Below are 13214 nucleotides of genomic sequence, written 5' to 3'. Positions count from 1 at the left end.
ATAAAACACCGTGACCAGGGGCTGGAGAGATGGCTCAGTGGTTAAGAGCACTGGCTGCTCTTCCACAGGACCCTGTTCAATTCCCAGCACCCACATGGCAGCTCACAACTGTCTGTAATTCCAGTTCCAGGGGACCTGACACCCTCACACAGATGTACATGCAGACAAAACACTAATCATATATATATATATATATATAACATGGCCAAAAGCAGCTTGGGGCGGAAAGGGTTTGTTTGGCCTCCACATCACTGTTCATCACTGAAGGAAGTCAGGACAGGAACCTGGAGGCAGGAACTGATGCAGAGGCCATGGAGGGGTACTGCTTACTGGCTTGCTTCCTCTGGCTTGCTCAGCCTGCTTTCTTATAGAACCCACCAGCCCAGGGACAACACCACCCACATGGGCTACCCACTCCCCATCAATCACTAACTAAGAAACTGCTCAGTCGGGTGGCAGTGGTGGCGCACACCTTTAATCCCAGTACTCAGGAGGCAGAGGCAGGTGGATGTCTGTGAGTTGGAGGCCAGCCTGAGCTACACAGTAAGTTTCCAGGACAGCCAAGGCTACACAGAAAAACCCCTGTCTTGAAACAACCTCCCCCCCAAAAAAAGAAGGAAAGACTGGAAGGAAGGAAGGAAGGAAGGGAGGGAGGGAGGAAGGAAGACTTCTGGGTACTATGCTTCAGCAGGATGCATTAAAGGAGAAGAGTCAGGACAAGGCTCCACTCCAGAGAGATGAGGGAGAGTGCCCAGAGTTCACAGAGGGAGCAAGGGCATCTGGAAAGGGGGGTGGGGGCACGGTGAGAAGAAAAAGGCCAGGGCGAGATTTAGAAAATCCTGCTCAGAGCCGAGCCGTGGTGGCGCGCGCCAATAATCCCAGCACTCAGGAGGCAGAGCCAGGTGGATCTCTGTGAGTTCAAGGTCAGCCTGGCCTACAGAGTGAGATCCAGGACAGGCTCCAAAGCTACACGGAGAAACCCTGTCTCAAAAAAACAAACAAAAGACAAAAAAAGAAAGAAAGAAAGAGAGAGAGAGAGAGAGAGAGAGAGAGAGAGAGAGAGAGAGAAAGAAAGAAAGAAAGAAAGAAAGAAAGAAAGAAAGAAAGAAAGAAAGAAAGAAAGAAAAAGGAAAAAAAAGAAAATCCTCCTCAGGAAGAGGCCCTGGGTGTGGCTTCCCCTGGCTGAGTCCTCCCCAACCCCAACCAGGACTTAGGTCTCCAGATATTACAGTCTTCCTCGTGTCCCCTGGCCCCCAAGTACTGCCAGAAGCAAGTGCCAGATAAAGTGAGTGGGCTGGCTCACGGCCAGGAGCACACGGGGAGGACAGAGACGGTCTGTGGCTCTTGCTGCTGAAGCTACAGAACTGTGTGACATGGGAGCCCAAGGCTGAGGCTCACCAGAGTCAGTCAGCAGTGTGCACACCTCACCATCCCAGAACGACAGCCGCTGCCTTCTGTCCCCAACCTTGAAACCCTCAACCTCCTGCCTCCCCTGCAGGAGTGCCGGAAGTCCCTACAAACTGCTGCAGGACAAGCACCTCCAACAGAGCTGCACCCCCAGCCCCATTTTCTGTAAGACATCAAAAACAATTTGTATTAGTACAATTAGAACAGACATTAGGAGGAAATGTTCGCAAAGTTAGGAAAGATCTCAGACATAATAACAAATCCATGATCCATTAAAAGTTGATGAATTAGATTTCATCACAGTTAAAAACCTGTGCTACATGAGTTATACCACTGAAAGGATGAAAAGATAACCCGCAGACCACCAAGGAACCTTAGATCACATCTGTAACAATGGGCTGTATCAAGGATGCCCAAATACCACCAGTAAGAAGACAACACGGGCCGGGCGGTGGTGGTGCACGCCTTTAATCCCAGCACTCAGGAGGCAGAGGCAGGCGGATCTCTGTGAGTTCGAGGCCAGGCTGGTCTACACAGCTAGTCCAGGGCAGGCTCCAAAGCTACAGAGAAACCCTGTCTCAAAAAACCAAAAAAAAAAAAAAAAAAAAAAAAAAAAGACAACATGATTACCAATGGGGATACGTACAGAAGAAATAGACACATGAAAAGATGCTTTTGTCATTAGTTATGGGAGTGCAAATGTACCCATGATGACATGCCACCACGCATATATTACAAAGACTGAACTTTTAGTCTAACAATAACCACGAGCTGGTGAGGCTGAGAGGCAAGCCGAGTGGTCATTGCTGGAGGACTGCAGGCGATCAGCCACTCTAGATGGGCTGGCTACATCTTAAGACTTAAACACACACATGTGACTCAACAGTCCCCGCCCTGAGTGTTTACACTAGAGATGCACGCGCGCACACACACAAAAATTTATAGTCATCCTAGTCATAATTGCCCCAAGCAGGAAAAAGCTTTTATCTTCAATAGCTAAACGATGAAATAAGAAATGAGCCCGGGATAAGAACAGTAACTTGCCTGGATCTCACAGGTGTTAGACTGAAGCCAGTCCCCAAAGGTTACAGACTGTATTATTCCATTCCATCCTCTGCTGTGACGAAGAGAACAGATCAGTGGTTGTCTGGATTCGATGAACCGGGTGATGGGAGGATGTGCAGGAAAATTTGGGAGACTGTGGAACTGTTGTGGTGTTCATTAAAGCCCATAGAAATGTACAGCCAAATGTCAGTTTTACAGCATAGACATTTAAAAAAATAAAATAAAATCCCAGGCCCAGTGAAATGGCTTAGCCAATAAAGGTGCTTGCTGCCAAGTCTGATTTGACCCATAAGGTGGCCGAAGAGAACTGACTCCCAAAATCTGACCTTTACTAAAATACCATGACATATATGAAAAGGCGAGCGAGCGCGCGCACACACACAAGTAAACTTCCACACTGGGTGTCAGATTTTGCTTGTAGTCCCAGTGTCCTGCTTTGCTTTCGGTTTCTGTGAAAAACTAAGCAAAACCAGCTTAGGAGAGGCTTACATTTCCATGCCAGTCTATCATTGGGGGAAGTCCCAGCAGGAGCTCAAACAGGACCTGTAGAGACCATGGAAGAACACTGGCTGGCTCCCTCTGGCTTGCTCAATGGCCTTCCTTATACAGCCCAGGCCCACTTGCCCAGTAATGGCCAGTAATGGCTTCCCCACATGGAATGGACCCTCCCACATCAATTAACGATTAAGGAAGTCCCCCCAGACCCTCCCACAGGCCAATCTCTCATGGAGGCAATTCCTCAACGGAGGCTCCTCCTGCACAGGTGTGTCAGGTTGACAGCTGAAGCTATCCACGACATTCCACACAATCAAACATGTCACTTTAGACCATAACCTTCCCTTCTTATTTGTCCCCAAGATCATGTTAGTAGTAATAGCACAATATAAAACACAGCACAACTTTGAAAATCTCAGTGTTTGAAAAATCCCATCACTTATCTGGGTGCGGTGGCACATGCCTTTGATCCCAGCACTCGGGAGGCAGAGGCAGGTGAACTCTGTGAGTTCAAGGCCAGCCTGGTCTATGGAGTGAGTTCCAGGACAGCCAGGGCTACACAGAGAAACCCTGTCTCAAAAAACTAATTTTCTGTTTCTTTTGGAAAGTCAAATGAAACTCATAGATTTTTTTTAATTATCTAGAAATATCTTTCAGTTTTTAAAAAATTCTGCCCATATCACTTATATAAGACAAAAGGCCAGTTAAAAATATTTGGTTTCTGGGACTGGGGAGATGTCTCAGTGGGTAAGAACACTGTGCTCTTCCAGAGGACCCAGGTTTGATTCCCAACACTGCTTTGGGCAGCTCATAACCACGTGCAAACTGTAGCTACATGGAGTCTGGCCCCTTCCTCTGGACTCTGTGAACACCTGTACACATGTACACAGAGACATAATTTGTTTTGTTTTGTTTTTCAAGACCCTGTTTCTCTGTGTAGCCCTGGCTGTCCTGGAACTGGATCTGTAGATCCGGCTGGCCTTGAACTCAAAGATCTGCTGGCCTCTACCTCCTGAGCACTAGGATTAAAGGAGTGTGCCACCACTGCCTGGCTATAGAGACATAATTATAAAATAATTTTTAAAAAGTCTTTAAAAGTATTTGGCCTCTATGGACTCAGAATAGAACTCTCATCCACCGTAGTCTCCAGAGCTGACAGCGAAACCATGGAAAAGTTTGAGGTCCACTTTGTAGCCCAGGCTGGCCTCGAACTCACAGAGATCCACCTGCCTCTGCCTCCCAGTGCTGGGACTAAGGGTGTGCGCCACCACAGCTGGGCTCAGCCAGCACTCTTAACCTCTGAGCCATCTCTCTAGCCCCTCTTTTATTTACTTTTTAAAGATGGGGATCTCACCTTGTTTCTTAGGCTAGCCTCAAGCTCCTAGGCTCCAATGATCCCCCTGTCTCAGTCTTTGGGCTGAGGGCTTGAAGTAGGAAGGACAGACAGTGCCTGGTCCCCTCTCCAGGTCTCCATTTCCTTCATAAAATATGAGTGACTTTAGCACATACCACAGGGATCGCAGGGATTGCTTTGAAAACGTGTCTAAATGTGTCTGGTGCCATGACTGGCAGTATGAGAAGTTGTGATTATTTTCACAGGAATGTTTTTCTTTCAACACCAATCATTAAATTCTGCTATTGGTATAAAGAGACTGGAGAAAACCCAGGAAAGCCAAATGGCCCTGTATTTTCTCCAACTGAAAGACTGTCAGCTATAATACAGCTTATCAATCAGTTTTGATGTTCCAGAACGTACACACACCTATGAAGCCGCAAATATTTAACTAGGTGGTGGGCACTTATTATTCTCTTTTAAATTTTCTACATACCTGGAATTTTTCGTAATTAGGAAGTTGGGGAAATTAAGTGAAAAACATCAATCATCGACAGCATTTTTCCATGCTGACTGTTAATTAGTAAACAACTAGTTACTAAGCTGATCCAGCAACAGTCACGGTAGCCAGTGAGCTGGCTTAGGGGTGAAGGCACCTGCTGCCAGGCCTACCGACTTGGGTTCTGTGGCAGTTTCAATGTATTTGGCCCCCATAAGCTCAAAGGGAGTGGCACTGTTAGGAGGTGTAACTTTGGTGGAGTGAATATGGCCTTGTTAGAGGAAGTGTGTCACTGTGGAAGCAGGCTCTGAGGTTTCCTATGACTCAGGATACTTCCCAGTGTCTCAGTCAACTTCCTGTTGCCTGCAAGATGTAGGACCCTCAACTACTTCTCCAGCACCATGTCTGCCTGCACACTGCCATGTCCCGCCGTGATGACAGTGGCCTAAACCTCTGAACTATAAGCCTGCCCCAATTAATGTGTTCCTTTATAAGAATTGTCAGGGTCATGGTGTCTCTTCCCAGCAATAGAAACCCTAAGACAAGTTCAATCCCTGAAATCCATGAGGGAACAGGAAAGAACCAACCCTACAAAGTTGTTCGTGTCTTCCACAGGGACACCATGGCATGCACAGCATAAATAAACCAACCAACCCCATAAAAAGTGACTCCAACACAGGAGATGACTCTTGTAATATCTAAAGATGGGCGGGCACTGGGGTGAGAGTGGGACTTTGTGACCTGGATCAGCCTTGCCGCCCTCGGAATTGGGCTCTTCCTGCAGACCCAGGGCTCCTTTGCCAAGTGGTACCATGCTCAGCAACAGATACAGGGAAGTGGAATTCCAAGTATGTGCCTCAGGCAATGACTTCCGGCTCGCAGACATCATTTCCCCTCACATCAGTTTGACCTCAACTCCTCTATCTCTCCATATCCACTTCCAAAGGAGGCCGGAGATGTGACCTCTGTGTTGACACCACAGTGAAACATCATATGCTCAAACACTGTGGGATGCTGGTGGGAGAGAGTTCTGTTATTAAAAGAAAAATGGAGGGGCTGGCCCCTGGAAGATAGGCAGTGTTTTGGTCCCCGCCCCCCCAGTGCTGAGATTAAAAACGGGTATACCACCACCGCCCAGCTTTCTCTTTTTTTTGTTTGTTTGTTTGGTTGGTTGGTTGGTTTTTTGTTTTTTTTTGTTTTGGTGTGGATGCATTTTTATTTAAATTAATTTTTAAGTTGTACATAATTTTTTTTAAGATTCATTTTATTTTATGTGCATGAATGTTTTGCCCTCATGTGTATAAGTGCATGTCTGGTGTTCATGGAGGCCAGAAGAGGGCATCCTTGGAACTAGAGTTACAGACTATTGTGAGCCATCACATAGGTGCTGGGAACCAAACCTTGGTCCTCTGCAAGAGCAGCAAGTGCTCTTAACTGCTGAGCCATGTCTCTAGCTCCTGGTACATAAAAATTTTAAAGTGTGTGTGTGTGTGTGTGTGTGTGTGTGTGTGTGTGTGTGTGTGTGTAGGAGTACAATGTGATGCCTCAATGAACATATACATTGTATAGCTTTTAAATCAAGTTAGCATATCTACCTTTTCCAATATTTATCATTTATTTATGGTGAAAACATTGAAATTCTTTTTGAGATCTAATATACAGTCATGCAACTGGGCCACAGCAGGCCAAACTTCCTAACCTAACTATCTTAGTGCCCATCGGTCATTCTTTTCCCATCCCTTTCTCTCCCTGTGCTCTCTCAAGCTTCAGGTAGACATTATTCCACTTTCCCTTAGCCCAGCAGCGGGAGGAATAATGCTGTTCCCTTCATCCACTCATCAGCTGATGCACTCAGGTGATTCCCACTCCTGGCTGTGACCAGCAGGGCATTATATAAACATGGGGGCCAGAGCAAGGCCTTAAACATGGGGTGCGCCAGGCGGTGGTGGCACACGCCTTTAATCCCAGCACTGGGGAGGCAGAGGCAGGTGGATCTCTGTGAGTTCAAGGCCAGCCTGGTCTACAGAGCGAGTTCCAGGACAGGCACCAAAACTACACAGAGAAACCCTGTCTCAAAAAAACAAAAAGGAAAAAAAAAAAGATTTAAGAGTGGAAAGCTGTAAGACTTTAGAGATAAGAGACTTTGTGATCAGCTGCTTGTGCAGTGGCAGAACTTGTTACAACCTGAGAGAATTTGAACTCGAGTGTTCCACCTTTGGCCATCGAGCTACACTGAGGCCAAGCCCAAGCCGTTTTCAGTAAGACAGTGAGGCTTTAAGAAAAAAACCTTTGAATCTGAGACAGAAATTGAGTCCAACAAGAAAAGGAGGAAGGTCACAAACAAGAACTCCGCCTTAGGGAGAGTTGAGCAGCTGAGAGGCAGAGAATGATGTAGGAGGTTAGGCAGCTGAGAGACAACAGGGAATGATGTAGCCATAAGGGACACGGAAGAACACGCAGGAACTCCACCAAAGAGAGGTCACAGCATCACCAAAGCCACCAGGACATAGAGAAGCTTCGAGACTTAGCAGGCGGCTCCTATGGGGAGACGAGGAAACTCACGAAGTGTCGACCCCGGAGGGCGCTAGGAGAGACGGAGCAGGTAACCAAGGAGAGACAGCACAGGTAACCAAGGAGAGACAGCACAGGTAACCAAGGACAGACAGCACAGGTAACTAAGGAGAGATGGAACAGGTAACCAAGGAGAGACGGAACAGGTAACCAAGGAGAGACGGCACAGGTAACCAAGGAGAGACGGAACAGGTAACCAAGGAGAGACGGCACAGGTAACCAAGGAGACGGAACAGGCAACTCCAAGGAGAGACGGAACAGGTAACCAAGGAGACGGAACAGGCAACTCCAAGGAGAGATGGAACAGGTAACCAAGGAGAGACGGAACAGGTAACCAAGGAGAGACGGAACAGGTAACCAAGGAGAGACGGCACAGGTAACCAAGGAGACGGAACAGGCAACTCCAAGGAGAGATGGAACAGGTAACTCTAAGGAGAGACGGAACAGGTAACCAAGGAGAGACGGCACAGGTAACCAAGGAGAGACGGCACAGGTAACCAAGGAGAGACGGCACAGGTAACCAAGGAGAGACGGAACAGGTAACCAAGGAGAGATGGAACAGGCAACTCCAAGGGAAAAGAGGGAAGGAAAGGGTCGCAGATCCAGGAGCATGTGGGCAGCTCCTAGGGGAAGGTGAGGAAGTTCAGGGAGGAGCCGAGAGGAGTCTGAGGGAGCAGAGGCCTTAAGTGTCGTGGTGACAAGAATTTCAATCCAGGGCATCCCCAAGGGGACCGAGAGACTTAGCAGAGAGAAATGTCCAAAAATCCCAGAGGAGACGAGTCCCTTTCCACACGATGGGGGAGGGTTCCTGGCACACCAGTGTGACCTTCATAGTAAAAGTAGACACAGCAGGAGCTCCGTAGTGGTACTTACCCAGTAGAAGGGGAGAGACAAATGGTTAGAGCAGGTAGAGGAGAAAACAGCCGGAGAGGTGCAAGTGTCTCGGTAAGTAAAACTGCCCACGTGGTAAGCAGCCCAAAGGGCACAGCGGGGAGATGCCCAAGTGATGGGCAGTCCGACAGGCAAAGTAGGGAGATGCCCACATAGCAGGCGGCCCAAAAGGGGTATAGAAAGGAGATGACCATGTGGTGAGTGGCCCAAAAGGGCGTAGCAGGGAAAGAGGCCACTCACTGAGTAGGCAAGGAACGGTGGATGGTTAGTTAAGGTGGAGAGAAGAAACAGCTGAAGACTGGGCCCTAGAATCAAATTTGGTGGGTGGCGGAAGCCAGCAGAAGCCAATGATCCACATATACCTTCGGAGAGTCAGACCAGCGGCTGGGTTCAGAGGGGACGCATTTAAGCCACCCCCATGTTTTGGCACCAGATGAATGAAAAAAAGAAAGAATAGGCGGGCGGTGGTGGCGTGCGCCCTTAATCCCAGCACTCGGGAGGCAGAGGCAGGAGAATCTTCATGAGTTTGAGGCCAGCCTTGTCTCCAAAATGGGTTCCAGGAAAGGCGCAAAGATACACAGAGAAACTCTGTCTCGAAAAAACCAAAGAGAGAGAGAGAGAGAGAGAGAGAGAGAGAGAGAGAGAGAGAGAGAGAGAATAAAGAGGAAAGGAAATAGGACACGGCTGCTCCTAGGTATGGTGGAGGAGGAAGTTTATTATAAGTAAAAGGAAGAGCATAGTCAGGGCAAGGATGCCTGGGAGAGTCCAGAGTGGACATGACCAGACTGAGCTGGGCCATGGGGGGTGGGGGGGATGGGCAGAGAGAGGGGAACCAGGTGCAGCAGCCAGGAGGCCAAAGGTCAGAAAAGCTTGTATTGTGTTTTCATGTACCACTTATATGCAAAAAGAGGGAGGGAGGGAGGGAGGGAGGCAGGATGTCAAGGTTCTGACAGTAGTATTCTTTGGAGATAGTATTATAGATGAGTTTCTTTTTTCCTTTGTTCTATCAGGTTTTGTTTTTTTTTTTTTTTTTTTTGTGTGTGTGTGTGTGTGTGTGTGTGTGTGTGTGTGTGTGTTTCTATAACACAAAGAATATTTTATGTAGGGAACATGGCCTTGCGTGACTGATCTACTCTTGTTTTATAAATGTGATGAATATACTGTGAGCACAGCAGGCAGATGGCTCCAGTGCCAGTGTGGGACCTTATCCCTCCATGGGAGACCCCTGAAAAGTGAGGGGCTGAAATGAATGGTCTCCCAGGATGGGATGGGTTCCAGACTCCACCATTCTGAGTTATTAGGACATCACAAATTGGCTGATTGTAAAAACATTTCATGTGGGGTGAGGTTGTGTGGGAAAGGCAATATCATTGTGAAAGACATGTTAATCAAACCCCATAGTCTCCTGAAAAGTAAAGGTGTGTGTTCTGAAATCTTTTAGGATACAGTGTTAGCCGTTGACTTATTAACGATTATCTAAAAGTATATTACTATGGCTGGCTTATTCCAAGGAGTATTCCGTTTTTATTAAGGAAATTTTCATTGCAATGAGAGTTGGCCCGTTATCGGAATACAATAAAAGGCACCTTTGTGCTACTACAATCAAGGGCTCCGGGGATTCCCTGTGTGAGTCAGAGTGGACGGCTGAGCACAAGCCAGGATCTTTGTGCCTGTGGGAAAGGCCCCTGCTAGCTTGGGCTTGAGGAAGCCCCCACTGACTGGGGCACTTTTCTCAAATCTGGCGCCTGAGAGAACCTTTCAGGCCCACTGCCAGGACTCACTCAGCAGGAATAAAGGACAAGGGTTGATGATCTGATGTTTGCATTTGGTGAGGGCAAAGGTGAGCCAGTAGAGATGGGAGCAAGAAACTGTTGTAAGACCAGCCGATGAGGCCAGTTTTTTCCTAAGAGTTTCATAACTTCACACAGTAATAAATAATCTTAGTTCCCAACTAACGTTGAAATGAATGTTGGGTAAACAAACCCTTTCTTTGTAAATGGAAAGAATACTGTGATTACTAGTTTGGTTTTTAAATCCTTACTCAGCTGTACAGAGCTGAGGTTATGTGATCACATGTGACACATTAGCCATGCTTGTTAAGCAGACCCATAGCAGCCTGGACATCACATGCTGGGCCTGAATCCTTCCAGGTCCTCCGTCACTTAGAGATCAGGTTTTGACCTCAGTTTACATGGCAGAGACATCATCATGAACTGTGCTGTCTCGGTCGTGTTCTTTTGCTGGGAAGAGACACCATGACCAAGGCAACTCTTAGAAAAGAAAGCATTTATTTAGTTAGTTTTCTAGTTTTTTGAGACAGGGTTTCTCCATGTAGTTTCGGTGCCTGTCCTGGATCTCTAGCTGTAGACCAGGCTGGCCTCAAACTCACAGAGATCCGCCTGGTTCTGCCTCCCGAGTGCTGGGATTAAAGGCGTGTGCCACCACCGCCCGGCCTGAAAAGAAAGCATTTAATGGGAGCCTTGCTTAAAGTTCTAGGGGGGTACTCCATTATCATGGTAGGAGCATGGCTACATACATGGAGCAGAACTGAGAGCTGTATCCTGATATGCAGGCTGAGAGAGAGAGAGAGAGAGAGAGAGAGAGAGACAGACAGACAGACAGACAGACAGACAGACAGACTGGGCTTGGCATGGGCTTCTGAGATCTCAAAGCCCTCCCACAGTGACACACTTCCTCCAACAAGGCCACTCCTTCTAATCTTTTCAAAGAGTACCACTCCTTAGAGACTAAGCATTCAAATCAAATATATGAGCCGATGGGGCCATTCTTATTCAACTGCCACCTGAACCAAGGACATTGCCAGCCTTCAGTAAATATTTACTAACCAGGCACCCACAGGTTGTCAGTCTGGTGAATGGGCTGGATCACACTGCCCAGCAATAACTCTGTCTGGACAAGGAACCCACTAAAGCCTATTTTCTGCTGTTTAGACCCCAACTGTAACCAACAAGAAAAACACTAAGTTTCTTGCTGGCTTTGTTCCCGAGTACAAACTTAACTCATTTCTCTCCTGAGAAATGTGCCCACAACCCACCCGCCCCTGAGAAGGACAAGCCAAGAGCAGATTCGCAAGATAGGCCGAGAGAGGAGCAGGGCTCTGAGCTGGACCTTGGAGATAAGCAGATCTCCCTACCAGGTGGTGAGGAAGGAACCAGGACCTTGAGCAAGATAAGCAGGGCTCTGAGGCGCACCCCAGCTGCTGCAGTGAGCTGGATGCCAGAGAGGGGGGTTGGGAGGAAGGGGGGTTTCAGACGGAGAACCAGAGCAGGGGCGCAGGGCACTGACCATCTCTTCCCTCCTTTTCAGAGGAAAGCTAGCCGGCTGCTGAAGGGTGAGGACAGGAACAGGGTCGGCAGCAGCAGGAGCCTGGGCCTGGACACCAGCGCGTCCCAACCCGCAGATGGCCGTGCCCCGCTTGAGGAGGGCCCTCTCTCCCCCTCCAGAGAGTGCTGGACCAAGGAGGAGCGGCCGGCCCAGAGCGACAGCTTTTTGGGGTTCAGCAGCAGCGACAGCGTCCTCCGGGAACTGGATGACGGACAGTTTGACCAGGAAGAGGGCGTGACGCAGGTCACCTGCATGTGAGCTGCCAAGGGAAGCTGTGGGAAGCCATGTAAATAGTTATTAAAATGACTGCCCGCTGCCCAGGCTCAGCCTTCCCCTAATCTGTTTTGGTCTTGAGCCTAGCCTTTAACGGCTGAGCCATCTCTCCAGCCTGCCTTCCTCTAATCTAGGTAAACTTGGTCTCAATCTCCCAGACAAGGAAGAATAACCGATTATTTATCAATCTAAAACCATGCTTACATTTCTCTCATCTGAAACACCTGTGCAAACAGATGTCCCAACTGGCCATTAAGCAACAACCTGGCTCCACTTCCTCATGAATGGACAAATCAGGATTTCTCCTTGTGCCTGTTAAAAAGACTGACTATCCAAATAATTTGTTTCAACCAATTAGAGCCTTCTCAGAAAGCTACAGCCTCGCTTAAACTCAAAAATATCCTCTCCCCATCTCTGTCCCTCGCTCACAGACTAGCTATTCCTTGTCTGTAACCATCAGTTTAACTGTTGTTTCTGACTAAGGCATATACCTACAAACCAAGCCCCTATTTGTCAAAATAGTCTTCCAAAAAGTTTTTATGTGTTTGTTTGTTTGTTGTTCTGGGTTGTTTTTTGTTTTGTTTTGTTTTGTATTTTTCCAGACAGGGTTTCTCTATGTAGCTCTGGCTGTCCTGGAACTCATTCTATAGACCAGGCTGGCCTTGAACTCACAGAGATCTGCCTGCCTCTGCCTCCTGAGTGCTGGGATTAAAGGCGTGGGCCACCACTGTGGGGCTTGTTTTTTCTTTCAGGGCCACCACACGGCCAGTCCTGCAACGAATTATTAACTTTGGCATCATTGATCCCAATAGCCTACCGGTAACACTAAACAGGACGAATGTCTTAAAACCGTTGAGGGCTGGCAAGATGGCTCAGCCAGGGTGCCTGGTGACCTGAGTTCAATCTCTGGAACCCATACAAAGGTAGAAAGAACCAGCTCTACAACGTTGCCCTCTGACCTCCACAAGCATGCCGTAGCACTTGGGCTGTCGTGCCCGTGCGCACCCACGCGTGTGAACACAAATAATAAAACTAAGTTTTTAAAATGTCAGCTGAAAGAGAGCCCACAATCTCAGTGTTTAAAAGCCATAGTAGACGAAAGCATTTCCATTTATGCCAAGCACATTGGCACACCTTTCATCCGGCACTTGGTAGGCAGAGGCAGGAAGATCTCTGTGAGTCCTAGGACAGCTACACAGTGAGACCCTGTCTCCAAAAAACAAAAACAAAATTTAACTTTCTTTCTTTAAATATAAATACCATTGAAGAGGACAAATACCAACTTCAAATGGAAGTGTGCCTTTTACAACTGTTAGGTCTAAATTGTGTTTGTGT

General features: G+C 47.8%; 1 protein-coding gene across 1 annotated transcript in view; it reads left to right on the top strand.

The window, feature by feature from the left end:
- The window catches only part of Rftn2 (raftlin family member 2), a 62607-nt gene extending 50150 nt beyond the window's left edge, over positions 1 to 12457 (top strand). The window contains exon 9 of the mRNA XM_036173617.1: positions 11589 to 12457. Coding sequence (XP_036029510.1) covers positions 11589 to 11864 — 276 coding nt within the window. The 3' untranslated portion in view covers positions 11865 to 12457. The remainder of the gene's footprint in view (positions 1 to 11588) is intronic.
- Positions 12458 to 13214: the final 757 nt, after the last annotated feature.

This window comes from Onychomys torridus, chromosome 23 (assembly GCF_903995425.1).
Source record: "Onychomys torridus chromosome 23, mOncTor1.1, whole genome shotgun sequence".
In the NCBI taxonomy this organism is placed as follows: Eukaryota; Metazoa; Chordata; class Mammalia; order Rodentia; family Cricetidae; genus Onychomys; species Onychomys torridus.
Note: the sequence above shows the minus strand (reverse complement) of the source record. Positions and strands in the feature narration are given on the sequence as shown.